General features: G+C 47.9%; 2 protein-coding genes across 4 annotated transcripts in view; one reads left to right on the plus strand and one right to left on the minus strand.

Moving 5' to 3' along the window:
- Nucleotides 1-107: 107 nt before the first annotated feature.
- On the plus strand, nt 108-11,816 carry Prkab1 (protein kinase AMP-activated non-catalytic subunit beta 1). The gene is made up of 7 exons (XM_026403393.2): nt 108-572; nt 2,850-3,013; nt 4,158-4,251; nt 4,529-4,643; nt 6,704-6,837; nt 10,209-10,277; nt 10,525-11,816. Exons 1-7 carry the CDS (start codon nt 414-416, stop codon nt 10,600-10,602), a joined length of 813 nt encoding a protein of 270 aa, XP_026259178.1. The 5' UTR covers nt 108-413; the 3' UTR covers nt 10,603-11,816.
- Nucleotides 11,817-18,428: 6,612 nt separating this feature from the next.
- Nucleotides 18,429-26,213, minus strand: part of Cit (citron rho-interacting serine/threonine kinase) — a 157,953-nt gene continuing 150,168 nt past the window's right edge. For all 3 annotated transcript variants that reach the window (XM_026403400.2, XM_026403399.2, XM_026403398.2), the window contains 5 exons: nt 25,660-25,740; nt 24,174-24,252; nt 23,867-24,046; nt 20,270-20,573; nt 18,429-19,322 (listed from right to left, as the gene is read on the minus strand). In XM_026403400.2, the coding sequence (XP_026259185.1) occupies nt 19,299-19,322; nt 20,270-20,573; nt 23,867-24,046; nt 24,174-24,252; nt 25,660-25,740 (668 nt within the window). In that variant the 3' untranslated portion in view covers nt 18,429-19,298. The remainder of the gene's footprint in view (nt 19,323-20,269; nt 20,574-23,866; nt 24,047-24,173; nt 24,253-25,659; nt 25,741-26,213) is intronic.

Consider the following 26,213-nt stretch of genomic DNA (forward strand, 5'->3'; position numbering starts at 1 on the left):
GCGCACTCCGAAGCCTGCGGAGGCTTTCCCTGGAGCTCCTGCGACCGCGCCAACCCAGACCGGAAGCGGAAGTGAGGTCGAGTGAGCCCATCGCGCCCCCCATCCTCTCGCTATGGGTTGGGCCTCCTCTAAGAGTCGCCGGAAGCGGAAGTTGTTGAGGGGTGGGGGAGTTGTTGGGAAAGTGTGTGGTTAACTTCCCGCTTCTTGAGTTCCAGGCGGGGCTCCCGGAGCCAGTGAAGCGCGACTAGCTGACCGCTCCGGGTCCCGAGCCGTCGCTTGAGGGGCGTGGTATCCCGGTGCTCCGACCCTTCCCCGGGACCCTGGGGAGCCCCTGTGGCGGGAGTGCCGTGTCCCCGCTGCCTTCCCCGGAGTGAGGCTCCGCCCGGCATCCCCGAGTCCCCGCAGATCCCGCCATGGGCAACACCAGCAGCGAGCGCGCCGCGCTGGAGCGGCAGGGTGGGCATAAGACACCCCGGAGGGACAGCTCCGGGGGCACCAAGGATGGGGACAGACCCAAGATCCTGATGGACAGCCCCGAGGACGCCGACCTCTTCCACTCGGAGGAAATCAAGGTGCGGAGCGTGAGGGGAGGTTCCCGCCACGGCCGCGCCGAAGCTCGCCGAGAGGTTGGGAAGGGAGGTTGGAACTTCGCGCGGTGAGGCCAGAGGCCGGGTCCTAGCAGTCCGGGGACCTGTGTCTAATTACCGATCCGAGAAAGTCAGCCTGCGGGGAGAGGAACTCGCTGCGCTTAACATCATTAAGGAGAAAGCAGCTCTGGGACCGAGTTTCAGGTTCTTAATTAATTCAGAGAGTCAAGCCAGCAGTAATTGAGCACCAGTCCCTGCTTTTCTCTTAGGTATAATTAATTTCACAGCTTGGAGAAATCTTCTCTCACCACGAAGCCGACTGGCGCTTTTATAAAAGTTAGTTTGGGAGTTTATTGTCCATTTCGGAAGTAAACCCGAGCGCATGTGTGAGCTGAAAGGTAGAGTTGACTAGTAGAGCTGGCACTCGTTGCCAGAAGTGTTTAGTTCAGACACTTTTGATTGACCCTGCTTTTTTTTTTTTTTTTTTTTTTGAACAGAAGGAATAGAAAAGTAATTCCGCTCCCAGGGGTCAGTGGGTGAGTGAAGTGTCAGTCTGAAGGAGGCAGCCAGCAGCTACTTAGGCTTCTCCCCCCACCCCCTTATTTAAATATGACTTGTACTTTAAGCAGACCAAAGCAAACATTGTCGCAAGTGGAACTTGGACTTCCTGCTGCAGTCTGCTTTAATCCCCTAAAACTTAACATGACTCTTGACTCCTGTTTCAACCACTTTCTGATGGTGTCCATCTGTTTCCAGCTGCTGGGCCCAGTCCAAGGACTCATTTTAATGATTCTGGCAGCTGATATTTAATCTGAAAAGAACCAATTCCTTAAAGGAATAAAGTAGTTTAGGAAGAATGAGGGTGCCTCCTGCCCAGAATAATCTTTTACTATCCATGTGTATGTTAGTCAGCATTGTCCATTAAGTTAGTTGCCTGGCAACTCATTCTGCCTTTATTCACATTTCTCAGATACTGGATTAGGTAATCACATTATTATCTCACAATCTTAGTTTTGAGTCAAAAGTGCTTGCTTTTACATAGCCCTACGTCCTGTGATTTGAACTTGTTTTCTGAACTTGTTGCATTCCTGAAAAGGTGTGTGCAGTGAACTTTGGAATCATGTTTCTCCAGTGACTTGCCATGCCTTCCTCTTGTAGTAATTTTGGCCCCAGAAGGCTGGTTAAGACACCATAAGAACAAAACTGCTTTCTTGAAGAAGCACATGTTGTTGCCATCACAAAACTCCCACAAGAAATGCTTAGCATACAGATGATCTGTGGGGAATGAATTAGAAGCATCCATTCTCTTTTCATCAGAAATTACTGAAATGATGCCCCAGATACCAAAAAAAAAAAAAAAAAAAAAAAGTTGGGGATTCTTTTAACTACCCCAGTTCAGTATTTTGGCTGCAGTCAGTTACTAGATCCCCCTAAAGATCCAGTCTCTTACTCTTTAATCTGTAAAATCTTGTTCAAATTCAAAGATTTCAGACATCTTTTAGTTAAGCTCAAATCAGTATTTGAAGTAAAAGTACTAGAAGCCTGCTGGACTCCCTTCAAGGTCTCTCCCAGCATGGAACTCCTGCTCTTTTAAAGTCTGTCTTCTCGCTAGGAAAAATGTAAAAGGTCCATAACCAGATAGATTTCACCCAGACAGGGTGGCTGTCATTTTGGAATGCTTCTGTTATTCAGTGCATACCATATTGGATGTTATTGTGAGGAGTCTGTTTTGTTTATCTGTTTCTCCTCAGGGATTAAATAGCAGTGAATGGTGTTTCCTTCCTTACAATGTGGATGTGCCAGTTTTCAAGTTGACAGTTCTTGAATTTTCCCCAATAAATTTTCATATAATTCAAATCTTGCTTAATAAGGGGGGAAGGTGATATTTATTAAGCTAGCATAGTCTCATATTCATTGCAGTCTTCTTCCAAGAAGGAAGTTTATTTAGTTTACTCGAGAATTTTTTTATGTAGACCTCTTTAATAAACAGTAATAATAATAGCTAATTATTTGTAAGCATTCACAACGTGTCAGACACTATGCAGAGCATTTTACATGGACTGTCTCAATCTTCACAACCTTTAGAAATGGTTATTTTATTATCTTCATTTTGGAGGTAAGGAAACAGGTACAACTAGCCAGGGACTGAACCGAGGTGGCAACAGCTGCCTCTTTAGAGTGAATTGTCAATATTAGCTTAACTGTCTATTGTAGGGAGCTCACCAGTGGCTTCCTGTCCCTGAGTAACTGCTCTGCTTCTAGGCTCCAGAGAAGGAGGAGTTCCTGGCCTGGCAGCATGATCTGGAAGTGAATGATAAAGCTCCTGCCCAGGCTCGGCCAACGGTGTTTCGATGGACAGGGGGAGGAAAGGAAGTTTACTTATCTGGGTCCTTCAACAATTGGAGTAAACTTCCCCTCACAAGAAGGTAATTGCCTGGGAAGTGTTTGTGTATTTGTCTTAACCCATGGATACTATTGTTTCTAAAGATTTCTGTGGGTGAATAGAAAAAAGGATGTCTTTATACAATGGACTCTGAATGACCAGAGTTTGCTTAATAAAACCGAGGGTCAAATTTTAAACCTAGGAAATCCAGGTTTAAAGCGCACTGTCTCCTCCCCAAACCTGACAAGAAGAAAAGCTGTCTTGGTGGCTCTGCCATGGACATCTCTCAGTTCAGAATCCCAAACAGGAGTGTGCTCCCCGTGCTGGAGCGAGTGCTGGGCCAGGAGGGAATAGGCTCGGGTTGGAGCCCACTGTGGCTGTGCACATAGCCTTGCACGCCTGCACCTCGATGTTCTAATCTGTATCAGAAATCCTGGCTTGGACTTCTTCTCAAATCCTCCCTAGTGAGGACTCTTGAAACAAAGTTACAGTGGTGTCCTGCGGGCTGGGCCTGGTGATTGTTGGAGGCTGCCTGTGTTTCCTGCCACAACTTCCAAGGAGGGAGCCACTCAGCCAGTTCAAGTCAGGGAAACAAAAGAACCAAAGTAAAGATGTTCCTCAGATTTTTTTATTTTATTTTATGTTTTTTTAGTTGTTGATGGACCTATGTTTTATTTATTTATATGGGGAGCTGAGAATCAAAGGCAAGCGCTCTCCCACTGAGCCATGACCCCAACCCCCCTGAATCCTTTTTTTAGTACAAGTTTCTTTAGACAACCTTTGTGCCTACTGCTGAATTGATCCCTCCTCCCAGCCAAAGCAGACTGACAAAGGGTCAGACTAGATGACTCGTGTCTCAGTGTCCTCCTTGGCATCTGGGGTTGCCAGGTGGTGTTTTGCACACAAACTTGAGAAGCGCAGTGCCTCCCCTTTAATGTCAGGATTGTGGGTTCCTAGTAGTCAAACAAAGTGATTTTCAGGAAAGTCTCCTGCCCTGCTCCTTATATAGCTTTTCTAAATTGAGATCATTGCACTGAATTGTCTAAATTGGATAAAAATGGTTGCTCTCCAGCAGCTGGACTCTTGGTTTTACAGGGAAACATTTTGTTTTGTTTGGTGGCTGTTTGAGCTCAGAGGGCAGCATCAGCCCACTCAGCTGAAATGCTCTGCTTCCTTTCTCTTTGCAGCCACAATAACTTTGTAGCCATCCTGGATCTGCCTGAAGGAGAGCATCAGTACAAGTTCTTTGTGGATGGTCAGTGGACACACGACCCTTCTGAGGTATTTTTCCTCCTGCCCTTGGTCCTCTGGTGCCTGCACAATCCACAAAAGTCACCTTCCCTTGTGGCTTGTTGCCAGATCCTTTGGTTCTGCTGGTAAAAGTCTCTGTGTGTGGCTGAGCGAGATAGCACCAGTTGTCAGAGCATTGATATTCTTGACCAAGGTGAGCAGACTGGCTGGCCAGGAGCTGAGACCTTCCAGCCAGGAATCCCAAGTCCTCTAAATAATAACTCCAGACCTTCCACGTTATGATTTCTGCCTGTCTGTCTTTTCCCAGCCAATAGTAACCAGCCAGCTTGGCACAGTTAACAACATCATTCAAGTGAAGAAAACTGACTTTGAAGTATTTGATGCTTTAATGGTGGATTCCCAAAAGTGCTCCGATGTGTCTGGTATGAACACAGTTATTTTATACCACATGTGTGCAGGCGGGGGCTACGCAGCCTAGAAATATTCTACTTTATCTTGCCTCTCCCTCTCGAGCTACAGTTGCCTAATCAGGTAGACGAGTAGCTCTCCCTGAAGGGGCTGCACATAGTGCCTACCTCTGTCACATCTGTTGATGTTTAGCCCTCTGTCATTGTCCCCGTCTTCTCGGGCATTCACTGGGTCCACATGGCCATAGCAAACAGATGGTGGAAATGGCACCAGAGCTTGATGTCATGTGAGGGGCAGGGCCAGAGAGGCCCTGGAGGGACACTGTGGTCAGTGGTGAGCTGTGGGTCAGGGTGAGCTGAAACTGGGGAGGCCTACCAGTTCACTTCCCACTCGTGGTGCCTGGAGAATTTCAGGCTGACAGGTGATAAACGGACACCTCAGTGACCTTGGCCATGACTTGTGTGATACATTAGCACCTTGTCAGACTCCCTGATAAGGTGAGAAAACGGCTCTGTACAGGAAACAGGCTACATAGCACAACTGTCCTTTCTGGGGACCTTCTCATTACAGTTCCAGTAAAACTCTTCTGTCTTCCAATTACAGAGGTTTCAATAAATTGCTTTCCATCCAAACCCGGCAGGAAGACACTACCTGGAACGTACTACATACAATTCAGGGAAAACGATGTGTTACAATCTCGAATGTCAGTGCCAATTGCACTTCCCTGTCCTGCTGTCCGGGGCTTAAGCAATTTTTGAGCCCTGTGGGCAGCAGTGAAAAGATTCTCCAGGAGCGGCTGACAGTCTAAGGAAAGGGCAGATGTTCAGTGTGCAGAACGGTTTTCATCACTCCCTGACTGGACCTGCCATCAGGATCTCAGTGTTCTTGGTTCAGAGATCACAGTGATAAATTGATGGTGGTGGGCTTGCTGTTGCTGAGCAGAACTTAGAAATCCCAAAGTAGTGTTCTTTTATTTGTAAACCTGAACTGATCTTTTAGCAACACTGTGTGTTCCTTCTTCACATGGGTAACATTGGAGCATGGAGGAAGTACCCAGGTATCCAGCCCGTTGATACATATAATGTTAGGTTGTCTACCTAAGCTTTTAGTCAAGGTTGTGCAGTCTAGATCAGCTGGGGAAGAAAACTGACCCCTCTGTTGATAAAACAACTTCAGCCCTCTAGACATCTCATCTTTAGACACATTCTTAAAATAAGTATTTATTCCTTCTGCCTCAGTTTTCTGCACTTAATGCTCTTTTCAGTTTCCTGCTGTGATATGGTTGGATCATGTGAAGGGAGTCCATCCCTAGGAAAGGACATTGAGGGAATTGGCAGAACCAGGCCATATCATTATTTATTCTGGACTAGCCATGGATCAGGTGACCAGAGCCCATCCCCCCCATTCACTGGATAATAGCTCAATACCCTCAGCTGGACAAACATCACTAAACAAGCTGCTTCTGACATGACACAGTGCACTTCCAGAAGTTTCTTAACCTGTCTGAATAATCATGATACTCGGGCAAGAATTTGGGAGAAACCCAATTATGATAGAGTCTAAGGGCCTTTAGAACAGGTTTGTTGTTTTTTGGGTTTTGTTTTTTCAGTTTTCAAATGTGCTGGTGCCTTGCATAACCTGTTTTATTCTGGCTGGGCTGGTGATGTTCATGAGCTTAGCCACTTAATCCTCACTTGAAGCCCTGAGCTGCTTTGTGGCATTTGCTAGCCCAGCCTGAGGTGAGAAGGAAGCCTTATTCTGCTGACTTGTGAGGTTCAGTGATTGAGAACGGCTCCTTGTTGCTTCTGACCCAGGCTCTGTCTTTGCCACCACCTCTCTCTTCTGCCAGGGCATCTGAGTTCACTGCTGATTTCCATTCCAATCACCCAGATTCCAAAAGGGTTTTCTCATCTCCTGTGCTCTCCACCTTTGGAGGCTGTGTGTCTTTAAGAGAATATAAATTTGTACCAAGGGAACCAAAGACAAGGAAAGCTAGATGACAACACCATAAATAAAATGAGACCGCTGCTAGAAATTCTGATTTTTCAAATGTCCTGACACCATCTCCCAACAGAACTGTCCAGTTCCCCGCCAGGACCCTACCATCAGGAGCCCTATGTCTCCAAACCAGAAGAACGTTTCAAAGCACCACCTATCCTCCCTCCGCATCTGCTTCAGGTCATCCTGAACAAGGACACGGGGATTTCTGTGAGTACCTGGGCATCTGCCCAGACCATTCTTCATGGTCATGTTCGTCTTCTCCCCCAGTCCACTCCTCGAGAACAAGCACCTTCGAGCTGGCTCAGTGTCACCCACTGATGTGAACTGCCATGTTCCTCCTTGGACATGGGGATGGGCTGCTTGCAAGACGTTCCACAGTGTGGATGTCGCATCCCTGTCTCACAAAGTCTTTCTGAACTTTTCTTGAATTTTACATCTGCCTTTAGCTTAGGCCCCATTCCATTTAAATTTTAGGAGAAAATACTTAACCACCTCTTCTTAGCAATGTATACATTTGCACTCTCCCAAATTTTAGAATCTAGTTCTAATCGTTAAATTGCTTTTAGAAACATGAGTGCTCCTTGATTAAAAAAATTGAGATAGTTGGCCAACACATTTCGTCTGCGAAATTGGTATTCTATGCAAAAGAGAGATCTGGGTCCAGGATCCAGAAGAGCAGTCAGTTATTCCCTGATGGCTCATTTTCCATTCTGTTTAACCTTGACTGTTTGATCCACCTAGCCCTGGAATTATGGCTTGGTCCAAGCCACTGTTCAAGAGGCACATGTTTGTAAGGTGCTATCTTAAGTCTTTTATCTGCTGCTACAACAGAATATCTGAGTCATTTATAAAGAACAGATTTGGTTTACAAGTCTGTAGGCTGGGAATTCCAGAGCGAGGCGCCAGCATCTGGCAGAGACCTCCATGTGCATCATTCCATCCTGGGGCTAAAGGTAGAAAAGCAAGAGGACGCTGAACTTGCTTTTATAACAGTCCACTCTTGAGATAAGGAATCCACTCCCATGATAATGACGTTAATCCATGCTCCATCCCGGACACCTGGTCACTGCTTCCTAGGCCCCACCTGTTCCCTTGGGATGAAGTTGCCAGTCCTTGAACTCTGGGGGACTCATTCAGACCATAGCAGAGGCTAAGATAACTATACCACTCAAGAGTCCACCCTGAACTAGTAGACACAGGGGCTGAGATGAGCTACATATGTAAATTGTGCAGGAGTCCCCAGCAGTAGTCACTCCTGGGCTGCCAGGGCCGAGTCTTGGTGTCTGTTAGCCCATCCTAACAAGACTCACCTTTCTTAGGGCACCAGGCTTGCCTCTGTGCCAAGAGTGCCCCAAGCACATGGATGACAACTGGATTGGCAGTTCCAAGGGGCCAGTGCCAAGGACCCGCATGTCTCAGAACCCAGTGGGCGGACCATGTTTCAGGGCTAAGTTGGCAACATCAACCCAATGGGTGAAGAGCTACAAGGTCATTTAGCTTTTCTCTTAAATGTATCCGAGAGAGCTGGCTTCCCTCAACTCTAGTTTCACAAAGTTTGTAGGTTAGAAGACACTCTGCTCTCCTAGGCTGGCAAGGTGTTGGTTTGTTTGTTTTCTTCCTTGAAAAGGGAAACATGACTAGCCAGCTTCCCTGGTAGAGGCTGCTTCTGGAAGTAGACTAGCCCGGGACTTGGGAAATGGAACAGCTTCAGGACCCCTCTGTCCAAGGCAGTAGAGTGCTAACAGCAGACTTTGGTTCTAGTTATAATACCGAATGGTTAATGTTGAGTGTGCCCTGGACTAGTCTGTCTTCACTCATTCCTGTGTTCTTTCCTAAGCCTCACAGCAACCTGGGAAGGGTTGAGGAGATTGAGGCACAGAGAAGTTAAGGAACTTCTCAGGGAGAGCACTCAGGCTCTTCTGTCTCAGAGATTAGAAGACACAAAACATTGTAACTAACTGTAGTGTCTTGCTGCACAGTAGCTCTTCCAGCAACTGAAATGTAGTGTCCTTTGACTCCATGTCCCCACACCACCCCCAGCCTGTGGTGTTTTAGATTTTAAGGTCATGTGGTGCTGCCTTTCTGTGCTGGGATTATTTCCCTTAACATGACTTCCTCCGGGTTCATCCATGGTGTCAATGGCGGTATTGCAGCCTGTTGAAGGCTGACTGGGATTCCCTTGCGTACATAGGCCACAGTTTTTAACTCCATTCATCCATTTGACATCTAGGCTGTGGTGGGTAGGTTGTGATGAACATGGGAGTGCAGGTGTCTCTGATGGACAGATTTCATCTCCTTTTCACACATACCCAGGATTGGGATTATACGATCATATGGTAGTTGTATTTTTTTTTTTTTTTTTTTGAGGAACTTCCATAATAGTATAAAAAATAGTCCCAGAGGCCTTACTAACTGACATACCTATCAACATTGCAAAAGAGAATAGATTTTTAAGCGTTTTAACTACAAAAGTTTTCCAGGGTCACGTAGTAAGTGGCAGAGCCGACATCCAGGTGAGGCAGGTGGGCGCCAGCTCCTTCCTCTCAACACCTGCCCTGCGCAGCCCCCAGCAGGGCCGAGTCCTATTGACACAGAACTCATCTGCCAGCCTCTGCAGTGCTAAGCCCGAGGTGAGGTCAAGTGCAGTGCTTGATATCTCCCAATTGATGGTGGCAGAATAGGAATCAGGAACTGGTTTTCCCAATAGACTGTCCTCACCTTCCTTTTTGAGAAAACCAGCATGTGTGGCTCTTATGGAATTGCAGTCTGTTCTGTTCCCAAGGAGATCTTCCCATACCTGAATCCTGAGAGAAAAAATGATTAGTGCAGACCTCCTAGACCAGAAGCCTTTGAGACGACCAGGCATGGTTTTGAAGGTGGCTTCAGCCTCTTCTTTGGGGAGGACCTCAGCAGTCCTGTGCACAGGGTAGAACCAGAGTTTGGTTCCTTACATCAGTCTGGGGCCATGAGCATGGCCCTTCCCTTACAACGGGGACCTAAAACCAGGGGCCTGCCAGTGCAGTACCCCCACAGACTGGTTGCCTGTGTCTTTATGTGTCATGTGAGCTAGCATTTGTATAGTCGGGAATGAACAGTAGGGAAAATAAACACATTTCTGGCTCCTCTTAAAAATAGAAATTGTGGCAACATTAATTGCCTGTTCTCAGTAAGCATTTACAGAGTAATAGTGTCTCCTGCAATTACCCATTTCTTCAGGCTCATTTTCTGAGTGTTAGAGACAAAAGTCAGAGCTCTGCTTGGGAGGGTTAGGATGGAGCAGCACGTCCTGTGCCATCTTCCAGTTCCATCTTCCTTCCTCTGCCCCACCTCTGTAAGATGCACAGCTGTGGCCCACTCTTGAGAGGCTGTGCTGAAAGCCTGACCAGAGGCACACACCAGTATTCAGCTGACTTGAGGGGCTCCCTTGAGGTCAGAGGGTGCTGCCTTCTTGCCTCACCTGTCATCTTAGGCCCTTCTGCTGCCCACTTAGGAAGAGAGGTGGGTACGAGAGTGTGCCTCCCTACCTGGGAAATAAAGGGAATTTATAAATGCTCACATCTGCCTTTGTTCCCTCACAGTGTGATCCAGCTTTGCTTCCTGAGCCCAATCACGTCATGTTGAACCACCTTTATGCACTTTCTATCAAGGTAATGACCCCCGTCTTTCACTATCGGAGCAGTTTCTCAGCATGTACTCTGAGGATCCCAGGCACTGGGAGTGCCTCGGGTGCTGGTTTAAGGGCAGCATCCAGGGCTGGGCGAGCTGTCTGGCTCAGTTTCTGAGGTGGGCCCAGGAGTATGTATTTCTCTTCAGCCCTGTGATAAGGGCTGTGCACGTTGAAGTCTGATCCCCTGACCTGGTCCCACCTTCAGTCAGTTCCTCCCTCTTCCTCAGGACGGAGTGATGGTGCTCAGCGCAACCCACCGGTACAAGAAGAAGTACGTCACCACCTTGTTATACAAGCCCATATGAAGAGCTGCGGCCAACGGTGGATCGAGGGACAATGGCACCATCAGGTTCCCTGCATGCATGCTTTCCACTAGAGGCATGGACTGTCAGTTTCTCATTTCACACTCTTTTTAAGACATTTCACACCTGCCCTAGTCCTACTTGAAGGTTCATCCAGGCACAGCAGCTCCAAAAGAGCCTGGGCCTGTAACAGTCCTCCTAGCACCGCAGCTGCGAGCCTTGGGGCTCAAGGCCAAGAAAGGCAAAATGGAAGGCGAAGGAGCCACAACCCCTGCACCACAGCGCGTGAGGATGGTGCGGTTGGAACACACCTCCCTCAACTGGTGTGGACACTCCTTAAGCCAAAAGTGAGTGCTGGCCACCTTGCTAGTAAAACTCTGGGAAGCAGGGAACAAGGCCACACAAAATTCCTATCATCTGGGCATCTTTAAGGCCATCTGCCTGTCCTTCCAAATTGAAGCAATAGATTGCCCTCCTTTCTCTGCCTTAGGGAGGTGTCATTTCTAGTGAAATTAAAATCCGTCTGGTTTCCAGGTAAAGTCTTTAGTAGTTTCCTATACTGTGCACTAAGTCCTTTTTTATTATCCAGAGGTGGCTAGCTGTACAAGCTAATAGCAATAAGTCACCATGACTAGAATATAGATCATGTGACTGCTCAGCAATAATCTGTTCCCCGAACAGACTTAAACATACTGCCAGATTTCTCCATTCACCTGGATGACCCTAAGGACTGACGACCATTAGCTGGAAGGTTGTCCAGCTTTTTATTCCAATTGTAATGACAACTTTGCAGAAGACCCTGAGCCCTCCTTTCAGCCACCTCTCTTGGGACTCGTGTCCCTAGTTAGAGAAGAAGGCTTCAGCTGTTGCTAGTAAAAGGGATTTAGAACCTGACAGCAGCCCTCTGAATTCATGCCAGGATGACACCCTCTGGACCAAAGTGGACATCTTTATACTTGGCTCACTTTCCAGGGAGATGCCACATATGTGCCCATTGGTGCAGGTTCCTGTCACCCAGTCAGCAAAAGTTATCATTGTCTCTTTTGTTCTTGCTGGGAGAGGGAGGGATGAGCTTGCTGGTGTACAGTATTTATTTGGTAAACCTGAGTACAGGTACCCTTTTTTGTTACTGTTTTCAAAACACTGAATTGCTGTCACCTTGACACACAAGTTTCAATAAAGCTTTGTAAAAATAATTGGACATAAAATTGGAGGAAGCCCTGGTTCTTATTCAGTTGTTTAGAGACTAGAACTTTCCCAGGTTTTTTCAAGACCACCCTTGTGGCACTCTGGAGTGTGGGGCAGAATTGTTCCAGCTCCCTTGGGGCTGAGGGACATGACCTTGATCCACGCACTTAGGCAGAATTTGGAGATATGTTCAGAGGCCTCTGAGACTGACTCCCTTTGCCACTCAGACCCAAGCAGAAGCAGGTGGGCAGGTCCCAGGCAGAGGTTTCGCTTTCTTTTGTTCATAAACAAGAAGCCCTGCAGGGACACCTGGAATCGTGATTCTGGCTTGTGAGACACCAGGACATTTTTGAGTGAGCTGTTCTATTACCTGAAAGGGGCTCAGGCTCTCCTCCCAAGAGCATGAAAGGTTGTGGGTGATTTTTAAGCCTTTTCTTCACACATCAGGAAATATTTTAAATAAACGGCAGAAAAAGGAGGGTCTGACTCATCTGGCCCATGGAGCCTGGAAAGCACCCCCAGCTGGGTACCTGTCTTGCCCGGAAAGCTGGTGACATGGGAATCCTTGATTTTAGAAACTAGGGTTTCATCAAGTAGACCTAGATGAATAGAAAACAGTTATCTCCAAATTGGATAAAACATTTTTAAACTATTGAAAACATCTAAACTTAGTATGAAAGAGGTAGTCAAACACCAGAAACGAAGAAGCCCTGCCCGAGAGCCTCCAGCAGAGCTGGTGCCCTGGTAGAAGCTGGGAGGGCCCAGTTAGGCCAGGACCTCGCTCTGAGCTCCAGGCTGGGATTGGACCCCTACACCCGGGCCCCCTGCCTGTGATGATGGGAGACTCCCGACTGCAACCAGAGTCAGGGCTCAAGGAGCCATCAGCCCTGGGCGGCAGGTGGAAACAGTGAGAAGAGAAGCCAGTATATAAATGAGCCCTCTCCAGGGCCGTGCTGGAAAACCCGAGCTGAAAATAAGTTAGGAACTAGTGCAGAGCCAGTGACCCTGTAACTCCCGGCTCTTGGTCCACAGGGGACCCCAGGGGAGATGACTGCTTAGGGCAGGCCTACCTGCAACTCATGAAGACAGGGGTGTCTGGGAGCTTCTCCAGCATTCTGTGTGTACATTTTAAAAGATGTCATTTTCTTGAAAAAGCATAAAACAGTTCATTATGATCCAGAACACTGCCCGCAGAGCCAAGTGAAAGATGAGACTGAAGAGGCTGGAGATCGTGGAAGAGGAAAAGCAGATCCTGCTCTGCACAGCACATAGGGCCGAAGCCACATGTCCAGCTGGGTATCCTGTAATCCAGGACATGCTCCCTCAGCACTCCTCCTGTTTACACAGTTAAAGCCTAACTCACGTTGCTTTTCAATGATGATACAGTTTTCCTCTGGAAATGTATATATAAATGAATTTATAGTCAAAGGTAAGGCCTGAAAAAGCTTTAAAATACAGCAATATTTCAGGGTAAATTGTTATTCCCCTAGTATCCTCAGGGGGCTGGTTCCAAGGCCCACCTCAGACACCAAAATCTCTGGACGCTCAGATCTCTTCTAGTGTAGTATTTGCATACAAGCTGCACACAGCCCCCCACATTGTCTCTAGATTACTTGTAATACCTAGTGCAGTGGAAATAATCCAGCTGTATTATTCAGAGAGTGACAACAAAAAAGGACAGTACAGTTTTCTTCAGCTTGGTTTTCATTTGTGGTCAGTTGAACCTATAGAAGCAGAAGCCTTGGGAGGGTCCACTGTAGAACCACATATTGAAAACTGAGCCAGAGAGGACAGGACCCAGGCAAGGCTGTGTCCTTCCCTCTGGCTCCAGAGTGTTAGCCGCCTCCCTACCATCCTCTCCAAGTGTGGACACTGGACAGAGATCAGGGATGTTGATCTAGTCTGTTTGCTGACCAGCTGTGTCTTTGGGCCAAATTACATGCCCTCTCTGATCTGGATTTCATTCCCTGAAGAATAAGGAGTGTTGTACCAGCACCTGATGAGGCCTAGAGCTCCCCTCGTTTCACCTGGGAGCCACGAAGCCTTGGCAACAAGGCTGGGATGTGGGCACAAACAGGAAGTCAAGGCACTGGGCAGGAAAACTAGCTTAATTAGGAAATCTCCACAGCTCCAAAGCTCCAGAACATCACAGTGATACCTCCTTGGCTCAGATCAGAGACAGACTATTTTAGGGAAAAACAAAAATTTTTGTTACTTGCCATTGGCATTCCACACATTCCTTCCTGCTGGAGAGAACAGCAACACAGTGCCATCTTGGGAGCAGACAGCAGCCCTCACCAGACAACTCTACCTGCCAGCACCTTGATCTTGAACTTCCTAGCCTCCGGAACTGTGGGAAAATAAATTTGTTTATACATTCCCCAGTCTCAGGTATTTTGTAACAGCAATACTGAACAGACTGACATCCACCATGTATACAAATGGTTTGAATGAGTTCATGAGGACCCTAGTCTGTGGCTCACTCAGATTATCCAGCTTCTGAGGAGTTCCTCCCTCTATTGACTAGTGAATTGGTGGGAAGTAGAAACTTGAGCCCTCTGCCTGGAACAACTATTATTGTCCTAGAAGAAAACATGGAGGTTAAGGACATGTAAACATTTCTTCTAAAACCCAAGTCATTCCAACTAATTATAAAATATCCACAGGGTCCTCCCAAGAGTTGTCACCGATGTGAGTTCGAACCTTGGAGGGGATCCTCAAAGCTGGAACTGCAGTCAAGAGCCTAATGTTTTGGGTCCAGACACTGTCTCGGGGACAAATGCTGGGCTCTGCCCTCAGGGTTGGCTCCCTTGACTATGCTGTCTTTTTCTTGCTCCTCATACAACTGAAGGGCCTTTTTCAGATGAGGCAGCCCTGGGTGTCCCCACTGCCCCCAGAGTTCCATCTGCAAACTCAACAGCCAGCAAGAGTGCAGCAGCCAGCCCCAGTTCTGTGCACTCTGGCTCCACTTCATCCATCCTGTTTGGTGGCTCTCTAAAGCAGCCTGAGTCATTAAAGCAGCAAAGTCATTTTCAAAGTCCTTTCCTCAAACAACCCCTTGAGGCCAAACAGAATTCCATTAATCATTGACTGGATGGGGAAGAATGGTCACAGCTCACTCTATTTCCATTAGCCCCATCTTCCCAGGCTTCAGGAAAATCAAGTTTCAACATCTGATTAAGCAAATGACAAAACACTTTTTTCCTGTAAACACTGAGTGCCTAGAGCCATAATCCCTTGCTCTGGCCATTAGCTGCAAATATTTAAACTGCTAAAAAAGAAATGCGACTAAACCAACCAGGACAGACAAGGTTTCCCAACCTTGGCACCTCTGACACTTGTGGCCAAATCTTTCTTTGTGGTTGGAGGGTGAGGGCTGCCCGGTGCTTGGAATGATGTTTAGCCACAGCCCTGACCTCTGCCCATTGGGCACTAGTAGTGCTCCACCCACTTATTGTAACAACCAAAACTGTCTTCAGACATTGTCAAGTGGTCTCTGGGGAAAGGAAGCACAATTGTCCCTGGCTGAGAACCACAGGAACAAGCCAGTTCAACTGTCACCTTAGGAATGAAAGCTTGGCTGGCCACACCCTTGTGGACCCACCCTTAAGTCTGCATCCATGTGTTTCTAAAGCCAATCACATTACAGAGGCCCACTTCTGAAGACAGACCAGCTCTTGGGTCCCATTAAACAAATCATCTCTCTTTGGCCTAAGTGTCCAAAAGCTTTCAGGTTATGAAATTTCCTGTGTATTTGACGTAATCTTTACACATCAAATCATCCAACTTCAGAGGAATCCATCCCTAACACTTCTCTTGACCAGCAAATTAGTGGGGAAACAGAAACTTGAGCCCTGGAACAACTATAGTGGTCTTCAGGAGGAAACAAAGAAGTTAAGGACATGCACACATGTCGTCTAAAAGCCAAGTCATTCCAACTATGGTAAAAATCTACAGCATGGATTAAAGTCATAAGCATGAAAATTAAGTTGTAAGCACAGAAAACACGACATCTGATTTTGTGCATAAGAAACAGGAATGGCAGCAGGGAGGGCTGGGCCTCATTTTCTGGTTGTTTCTTGGAGGTTGTTCCTTAGAGTCACAGAACCTACCTTGGTGCGTTTCTTTTGGAACCAAAACATGTTTACTTAGCTTTTAAAAAGTCTGTGTCTGCCAAGAATTCTCAGAACAATAACTGAAATGGTTGGTTAGTATTTAACATTAGAAGGAAATAAAGCTTCTAACATTTCATTTCTTCATCCTGTGAATTATTTTCATTCTTATAATTATGATCTTGTGGCCAATTTTTATGCCCAACAGTAAAAACAGAAAAGAGGAACAATATTGCCGATATGGCAGTACAAGCCATCAGACATAACCCTGCATGTCAAATTTTGATTATGGTAAGATTGCCTGATTAGAAAATAATAAGATCAAAGACTAAAAACAACAGGAACCATGAAAATATATATACCACCATTGCCAAAACCAATGTTTTTCTATATCTAGCTAGTTATATAACAAAGTAGCAGAGGAAATTCACCTTGCAGACTAAAAATGGATTTAGTTAAAAACAGAAGTATTTACATTTTTAGTTACCTTGATCTGAACTGCTTCCTCCAAAGACACGTACATTATTAAATTTCTGGTGACCTCATAATGGATGAGAGAAATCAAGTTGACCTGCTTTCCTGTTTGGCTGTGTTATGAGTGATCCATTCTTGAGAAATCCTTTTAAAATGGCCTACTAGACTGCTTACAGAGTTTTCCGGTTCTGCAGTTCTTCAAAATGATCTTAATAACCCATTCCTGGTTCCCTGGAAGTACTGACCAAACTTCACGATGGTGTGCTTTGGAAGAGAAGCCCCTGAGCTCTTGATTCCAGGAAAGCAGGATATGCTCATCACCATGTGCCCCCTGCCACCCAGAAACCTCCCACAGAGCCAGGAAGGCCCCAGATCATGAAGTAAGCCAATGCAGACACTGGCAATGTTTGTTTGTTTGTTTGTTTGTTTGTTTTATGGTTTCTGTCAAGAAAAGATGAGGTCATTGCACCAAAGCAAACATTTTTAGATCATTGCTTTATTTCACTATTGTTCAACAACAAAGTTCATCCCTCTCAAGGTGGATCTTGAATTGTTCCTTATGTTCTCATCCTTATTCTGAATAAAAAAGGTAATGAAGAAAAAGCCTGTACTTTTGGAGACCTAGAATCTTATTTATACTAATAAGCTTTTGACTGCAATTTCATGTTTCGATATTTCCTGCTGGCGTCTTGGTGGACACATGGAGCGCCCAACCCTCTGATGAAGATGGCTGTCCATAACTACCACCGTTGAAACCAAAAGTAAGTGTTGAAAAATGCACCTTTTACAATAAAAAAGTAGAAACCAATTCAATTTCCTTTTTTTTTTTTTTTACGAATATAAAGTTTCTTGTAAATATGTACAGTCTTTTGAGCTAGTTCTATATAGCAGGAAGCATTTCACAAATGAGACACACAATATACATTTTTCAGGGCTTGTGATGCCCTTTTTCTCATGGAGATCCTAAATGAAATGCCAAGACTGAAAGACCAATTATCAGTGACCTTTCCAAATACTTGTGGACCAAGAGACAAAAACTTCAGCAAACATTCAGTCAGATCTGCCCTAGGGGAGGGGGGAGAGAATATGATCCCAAGCAACACATAAAACACAGCAGCAGGACACTTGCCAATGGGCTACAACACGGAGGTTCATGGGTGGTTCAAACAAGAAAGCACTTAGGTTAAGAGACGAGCAGGAAGGAGCCGGTATCTGGGCCAGGTTGCAATCTGGAAAGTGACTTGAACTGTGGACACATGGGTTGAAAACACGGTCACGTTCACCTGCTGCGGTGGAAACAGGTCTACCTTCAGCCCACCTAGGATGTGCCTTGGTTTTGAGGCAAGCCTAAGAGTCATGGAGAATCCAAAGCAGGAGAGGCCTTGTGGGAGATTAAAGGCAGAAATAAGGCCGCTAGTTAGCTTGCCAACTGCAAAGCCTCTAGGTTGGTTCTATACCAGTTGCCAGGAACTCGGCCCTCTGAAAGAAGGCAGAGAGAAATAGGGGGTGCCGCACTGCACCTAGGGAGGACCAGCCAACCCAGTGGGGCTGGAAGAGTTGAGCTGCGGCTTCTCTCTAACATCCTGGTCTTAGGTCTAGCCCTAGGCAAAGGCTCATTTGAGAAGTCACAGTTTCAGGGTAGAACCGTGCTGGATTTTGTGTGAACACAGTCATCCGTGAGGAAGTTGGCGGGGGAGCGTGAGGGTCAGAGGGGAAACCGAGTGGGGGGCGGTTTGCTGAAGTCCTTCTCTGGTCGTAAGGCTTGAGCGTTTTGTTTGTTTGTTCAGTGCTACAGACTGCAGCTTGTTGTGGCCAGTTGTTGGCAAGTCGGCAGAGGGTCTCGATTCGGCGGGAGCTATGGGATGGCATCAACACATTGGCAGCGCAACCCAAAAGGGTCAGCCAGGTCAGGGGGCAGCACATGCAGTGAACCGCCATGCAGAGCTCCTGGACGGGTCTCCTCCCCATCCCAGAGTGGGGAGCAACACGCCATCAAGGACAGTCCCCTCCCAACCCAAGACCCCAACCCCAAGACCCATTAATGCTGGGCTCAGAGCAAGTCTTTTGCATGCTTTCCTGGCCAAAGCTACATGGTAAGCGGGGACAGCAGGCTGGGGATGACACTGGGGGTCGAGGAAGGAAAGCTCGGTGAGGTCCCTTGGCCCCAGGTCACTGCCTCCAAGCTGAGGCCCGATGACCTCCGTACATTCTCAGCTGGTGGGAGGGGAAGTCGTCAAGGCCATAAAAGGCAATGAGAACAGTAAACATTTGGCTACGATGTCACCCTACATAAAGCAGGGCCATCTATGAAAATGGACTGGAATGAGAATGAAGCGACAGGAACGTGGGAGATTAGCGGAACAACGGGGACTCTTCTACACTACGTTTCAGTGGCAGAGACCTGATGGTGTGATCTAGCTAAAAATGACTACAACAGGAAATACACTGCTATTCAAATCTATTAAGAATTCTGTTGTCTTTAAAAAAAAAAAAAAAGAAGAAGAAGAAGAAGAAACAAAGGAGAATACCAAAAAGAAAAACCAACCAACCCCAGGATCTTAAGTAGCTAATTAGGATTCTAACCACAGTTAGTGTTCCGGTTGGTTTCCTCTGATGAACTGGTACAGGCTAGAGCTAGGTACAAAAGTTTATGAATGCTTGAAAGAGTAACAAAGTGCAAAGAGGGTGACTGCAGGAAGGTGCCTGGAGGAGGCCCCAAGCAATGACAGCTCTCAAGAGCCTCGGCCACCTGCACCTCTGGAGACAGGGGTGTCCGAGCCGAGGCAGGGCTGTGCCCAGCTGTGCCGTGGGTGGCTGAGCAGATAGGTGCTGGGGTCCCCTGCAGTGGAGTTCCATAGTGTGTTTGGTGTTTTCCTGCAGACTGAGATGAGGAGTTGTTTTGTTTTGTTTTTTTCTGGCTGAGATTTATACTGAGGACTGGTCCCAGACCTACAAGCAAAGTAAAAATGAGAAGGGCGTTAGTCATGCGCAGCCAGGACCTGTTGGGCTCACTCTGCACCATCTAAACAGGCATTTAGAGTGCCTGGTCTGTCCCTCTGGTGGCCAGCAGTGAGGGTAGTGCAGGGCAGCACCCACACGCAGAGCCAGCCCTTCAACTAGGGTGGCGAGGGGGTGACAGTCACCTAGACATTTGCAGAGCTGTGAAATTCTCCTGAGGGGCACATGTGCACTGACACACACATAGCCAAGTTTACTGACAAGTGAGAAGCAATCTGAAAAAATGTTTTTTCCTCCTTTGTCTGCAGAGGTGCCAACAGGGAACTGCAGATGGCATTAGGAGGAGAAGATCATGCAGAAAGGGGGACAAAAAGGTTGCTCAGCCGTGCAGAGCAGGCTCCTGGATCAGGCTGGCCTGCAGAGAGGCAGCAAGCACAGGCCTGTCCTGCTTGTGGGAACCCCAGTCTTCCTCCTGTAGATAATACATGCACATGATTTAAAAATTTTTTAAACTTCAAAGTTCTAGAAGGGCAACCCTGCTGTAGCCTTCCAGGGGGGAAAAAAATCCTGTGCAAAGAACATTTTGTACAACACATTATCATTTGTGTTTAATGGGGACACACACACACACATACACATACACACTTATTCACACAGAACACCCCTCAAAGCTCTGGAGCTGTTGACACTGGCCTCCTGGGAGGGGAACAGTCCCACCCTGGAGCAACTCCCACTTGAGGACATCCTACACAGCCACACAGCCACCCTCAAGCCTACCACACCCCCTATCTGCCCGGGCAGCACCTTCTTCAAAACGGTACACTCTCCTCACAAACCCAAGTACCTTACAAAACCTGAGTAACAGTAGTGACCTCAGCACCTAAGGTCACACCTCTGGACCTTGTGACAGACATGCAGGCCTCAGGATGTGGCCTCACCTTGTTGACCTGGGACAGTGGGGTCCTCACGGCTCCCACAGGCAGCCGGCCCCTGCTGCTGTCTTCAAACAGCCTCCCAGGGGACCGCTCCCTCCGCGTGCTAAGCATGCGGCCTGGGGACTTCTCGCGCTCCAGGGGGCGGCCGGGAGACTTGTCCCTGCGTAGCTCTGTCCGCCCCTCGCGGTAGCGGTGGGGTGTGCTTGGCTCTCGGGGGTGGCTGGGGCCTTCGGGTGGCGCCGGGCTGGAGGCCACGCGCTTGGTGATGTGCTCGTTGTACGTCGGTGGGCCTCGCTTGTTGGGGCTGCTGGCAAGAAGAGAAGGGGGCGGGGAGCTGGGGAGTCAATCCCCAAAGGGCGTCCCCCTTCTACTCTGTGGCCCCACACCTCAAGGTCACCACCACTGTTTAGAAAAAGGCCAGGCCTGGAGCCCGGACCTTCTGCTTCTTGTGTCTGGGCAGTGAGGACAGGGAAGGCAGCAGCTACGCTTCCTGGCCCCAGTTCAGGCCACGCCTCCTGTGCGGGCCCTGTGGCGAAGCTCTTCCTGTGTGCGACCCCCTCATCTTGTTGGATCACAGCAGCCCGGGGAGCCGGAAGCAAGCAGGACCCTCACTGAACAGGCAAGAAATGGAGACACAGGGCAGCAAGGTGCCTGCCTGTGCTGGATTCCAAATCAGGTCAGTGTGACGTCATGATCCCCACTACACCCTGCTGCCCTAGTGCCCTCCAGAGCTGGGAAGGGACAGAAGAAAGCCTTCCTTTGGGGTTAAGCCTGCTACGACCCAGAAGTCAGGGACCCACAAGGGCCTCAGTGCAAAGGAACAGTTTTCAGAAATCCTGTGCTGGTCACTGTCAGCTGCCATAACCTGTCCCACACCTGAGTCTGGTGTTGGGTCACCTCTCCCTGTAGGTGGCTTTCCATGAGTCTTTGTGGCACTGCTGCAGATGTGGATGGTTCTAAGTCATGGCAGTAAGGTCATGGGATGCAGTGGCAGGCCGACACAAGTCAGGAGGCCGAGCAGGGCGACCACAGTCCAGCCAGCTCACCGAGCATCGCCCCCAGAGGCCGGTGGCCGATGACAGAACAGTTGAAAACGCTGGGGCCTTTATTAGGGGTGGGGATCAAGCCCAGAGCCTCGAACACGCCAGTCAAGTGCTCTCCCACTGAGCCACAACCTGGCTCCACAGGGCTTTCTGAACAATCAATCTGACTGCGCCCCCCAACCCCCCACCCTGGGCCGGGCCTGGAAGTTCCACATGAGGCCTTCAGCACATCCCTGGCCTAACGACCTCTGAAGAAGCCAGATCCAGATGCACAGGGAGAGAGTGAGCAGAGACCACCTCACCGTGGTCAGTTCACTGTGAATAGCTGCATGTCTCTCTTGCTTCCCTGGGGCTCTAACTGGGGACTCAGACAGTGCTCAGAAGGCCCACACCCCTGTGATGTCTGAGAAGCAGTGACATTCAGATTCCTACATCTTGAAATCAAGGTTCATGTGCACATCTAGCCGTACAGCTCTGAGATATGAAGACAAATAACAAATACACTCCAAGAGGAGAACTACATGAAGCCTATTGTAATGGCAGGGAAATCATAACCCCTGTCTTCAGAGGCCCATCATAGATCAGCGTGAGGGCGCTCGGTGCCCAGGGAAAGCAGGCTGGCCCAGGGAGGACGGCAGCCGAGATGAATGGGAGGAAGGAAACACTCATCATTGGAAGCTGAGCAGGCAGTCTTCCATCTACATAGCCATTAACGACCAATGATCTTCCATATCCATTTTATGTGTTTTGCAAAGAGTTATGTTTTTTGCTCTGCCAAACAGACCAGGAAAATGAGGCCTGCAGTGAATCACACCCGCCAAGCAGCCTTGTGCATTCTGACCTGCCCAGAGCAGTAGGCAGCAAAAGGACTGTTCCTTAAGGTGGGAGACAACCAAGACTGACTGCCGGTTCTCCAGACACGCCCGGGGGACCCAGGGACCCAGGGACCCATACACATTATTTTTCATCCCTGTTCACAGATACTACAACCATTTTCAACCACAGAGTAAGCAACTCCTTACTGGGAAACTTGAAAGGGTCTTTCAAGGGTCTTGAAAGCAAGGTGTCCGGCCATCTAAGAGGCAATGAGAGGGGATCTAATTGCAATATTTTGACTTGTTTCTGGCATGACTTGGAAAGCACTTAAGGAGGATCTAGATATTTCAGGGGAAGATAGTGGACCACTGAGTGGTCACTCTGGAGGCATCAGGAAGCACCTGGTTATTATAACTTGTGGATTCTTGGCAAGCTCCTGGGATTAAAACTATGCTTATGAGGGCAGGTAGAGCCCGCCCAGCACACAAGAGAACCTGGGATGGATCCCCAGTACTTGCCAACAAACAGAACCACACTGACCAGACATGTAGAAGGGCTGGGGCCGGGGCTGGGGCTCAGTGGCAGAGCTCTTGCTTAGCACTGGTGAGGCACTGGGTTCGATCCTCAGCACCACATAAAAATATTTTTAAAAAGAACAAAGAGCTGAGCATGGTGGTACATGCCTGTAATTCCCAGCAACTCTGGGGCTGAGGCAGGAGGATCTTAAGTTTGAGGCCAGCTTCTTGTCCATAGTGTAATGAAGCACTACCCAGCATGGGGTGCTTCATTACAATAACAGAAAATAGACTAATACACAGTGTTATTTTTAAAAAGAGAATTGTACACACATATGCTTGGGTATGTACAAAAGATTTCTAAGTAAAAACACAAAAACTTAAAACATGGGTCCCTTCCTAGATGGGGACCTAAGTGGTGGGGGCTGGGGAGAGTTGAGAGGCATGACAGAGCCAGCAGAGATTTTGTGCTGCCATGTGCCTTTCTCAGTCCTTTACATTCTACACCCTGGGATTGGATCAACAATTCAAAAATTATGAAATGAATGAAATTTAAGAAGAATATCAGTGTGATCATGTTGGGGAGGTCCTGCATTCGTGGAGGCCACCACACAGGCTGGGAACCCAGGCCCGCACCCACTGCTTCACGCCTCAGGGCCTGCACCTCTGTTTGGCACAGCTTTCCTCCTGCCAGTGTTCCCCACTGCCCTCCTGTCTGTCACCCCCAGCCTCACTTCTCCCTGGCCCCCAAGTCCAGGCTGCAGGGCCCTCCTGAGCCTCCCTAGTGCTTAAACTACCCCACCAGAGCCTCAACCTATGCTGTGATCCCCTGACTGCTCCCATCTCTCTCCCACCAGGCTTTGAGCCCATCAGAGAGGGCCACACCTGGCCGACTCCGCACTGCCCGTCTCCCACGTGGCCGACCACTAGCTCAGCAGAATATCTGCAAGCAGGGAAGCACAATCCGTGCTCCCAACTAAGCACCTCTGAAACACCCACCAGAGAAAGATGGGAAGGCTCTCTTTTCCTTTTACAAGCGGTCCTTTCCTAATTATCCAGACGCTTATAAAGGCTTGTGCCATTTCTGGGCCACAGACCTCCAAGAAATGAGTGGTTTGTGCTTAAGGGCAGAATGGAGACGAGAAACCTTCAACCAGTTTAGCAAGTTTCCTTTGGCTTTTCAGAGCAGCACGTCAGCCCCAGTGGGGAGGAGGGTGGGCTGTTACCTGCGGGAGGTGGAGGGGACCCGGTGGTGGTCGGTGCCGGACTCCTTCACAAGGTTTCCTTTGCAGCATATGACCCTTAATTTATCCTGATACGAGGAGGCCAGGTAAATCGCTCCTGAGGAAATCGCAGGGCCCAGGTAGCGTGGGTTCGGGATTTCCAGATACGCTCGGGCAGGGGTCCTACAGAGTTCCAGATAAGAGTTGGCAGTCACTGGGGGGTGGTGAGGAAGAAACACCTGCCCCTCCCTGGCACCCTGCCCCCACCCCTGAAGATGGAGTTCTCAGAGCACAGAGGCGCGGTGCTTACCCCAGCGAGGAGCGTGCCTGGATCTCAATGACTTCCAGTGAGTTGAAGTGGGTCACAAACAGATAGGGTTCTCTGTAGGCTGCGTGGCCACCGGGCACCGTGGAGGAGGAGCAAAGGCAGAGGAGGGTTCAAAGAGGGAAAATTAAAGCCTGGCTGTGAGGTCCCCTTTGATCTAGCACTCCCCCACTGCAGGACTCTATCCTCTAAGCACTTTACACACACACCCCTACATATACATACACAATGAAATTTTATAAAGGTGGGGATAAGAATATATATTTTATGAGATTATTTGCAAAAAGCACTGGAAATATAAGTGACTCAAATTTTTTCTTCCTTTAGTGGAGTACAGAGAAAGAATAAAGCAAATGGGAAACATGGAAGACTTCTCATGGTATACTATTAAACTAATTGTCTACATCGTCAAAAATTTTAAAAGATTGCACTTAGCTAATTAGATATTTCTGGTCTTAATATTCTATCTCTATATTAAGTCACTCATCTCTCTGTATAGTACCACTGAAACTGTAGAGGATATAATGGGCACTGTTGATTCTCACTATTATTCCTTGGGGCAAACCATTATGTGGGTATAGACTCTCAGTCATGCTTCCCAGGACTCAAATCCCCACGCAGTTCCCTTGCCGTGAATATGCACCAACCCTGTGGCCCCTTGAACCAGAATGTGGAGGCTGTGCCAAGGCTGCCAGCCTGTAAGTCCATACTCTTTGAGGAGGCCTCCAGCCACCAGCCCCAGTGGAAGTCCCTACTGTGTGTGTGTGAGACTGTCAACAACACATGGAGCACAGGTGTCCAACCAAACCACAGACTCATAAGCAATGACAATGTGCTGTTTTAGGTCACTAAGTTTAGGAATGGTATATCATGCTGTAATATATAAATAAAATGGCCTTAAAGGGTATTTCAGCCAAATGATATTCCAGAAAACTCACACAAGTTGTGTGTGTGCATATTTGCACGTATGCGGGTGTTTACTCTTGGACTCAGAAGCTCTACTTTTAGGGACCCGTCATCTGGAGATACTATTTGATAAGTGTACAAATATTTGTTCAAAGATGTTCATTACAGTGTTGTTGATGCTTATAAAGGTATGGACGTGGCTTAACCACTCTGCCTAATTAGAACTGGTTATATTGGCAGGTATTTGGCTATACTGTGGGACACTACATAGTGTTTGGAAATGATTTAAATAAGTCCACAGCAAATGGTCTTCTTTCTATGATGAGAGCTTAACAAATATTTTCCAAGGCTGAACTGTGGCCTGGTGGAGCTGGCTTAGGCAATTCTTCAGTAAGCCTCAGAATCTTCTGTCATGTACATTCACTTAGGTGACTGTTATACATGGTGCCCAGTGTCTGATGAAATGCATGACACAGTACTTAAGGCAAAAAGAATTCCATCTGCAACTCTTTCCCATAACACAGGCTCTGGCAAAACAGAAGCCCCCACACCATGCATCACGCACCAAAGGCTAAGGGTAAGCGGCTCCACTTGAGATCATCTGTGCGGCTACGTCTTCCGTAAGAATCCACGAACACCCCAAATTCTGCAAGGCATCAAGAGATGGGGCTTCAGCATCAGAGGAGTGGAGGGCATTGGGGACACACACAATGACACAAGAATGAGGACAGATCCCAGGGACAACTGGCCAGATTTAACTGAATCAATAAAACCTGAAGACCTGCTGACCATCTCCTTGTTTTATTTAAAATGATAATATAGTATTAATTTTATTAAAGAAAGAGGGATCAAACAAAAGGGAGGTGAGTGTAGGAAAAGAAACGGTGGGGGGAAAGCGGAAGAGAAAGGAAGGGGGTACAGAGATCGAGGAGGCAGAGACCCAGGAACAGGGGGGACCCAGATTTTTTAGTATTTTTAAAAAGTAAAGAAAATATCAACAGAGAGAGGGGAAGGGAGAAAAGGAGGTAGGGAGGAAGACAGGCCGGCCAGAGGTCGAGAAAGGAAAGAGAACAAGCAAGCGAGGGACAGAGAAGGAAAGATGGAGCTGCTCTGTGCAGA

Source organism: Urocitellus parryii, chromosome 3 (assembly GCF_045843805.1).
Source record: "Urocitellus parryii isolate mUroPar1 chromosome 3, mUroPar1.hap1, whole genome shotgun sequence".
NCBI lineage: Eukaryota > Metazoa > Chordata > Mammalia > Rodentia > Sciuridae > Urocitellus > Urocitellus parryii.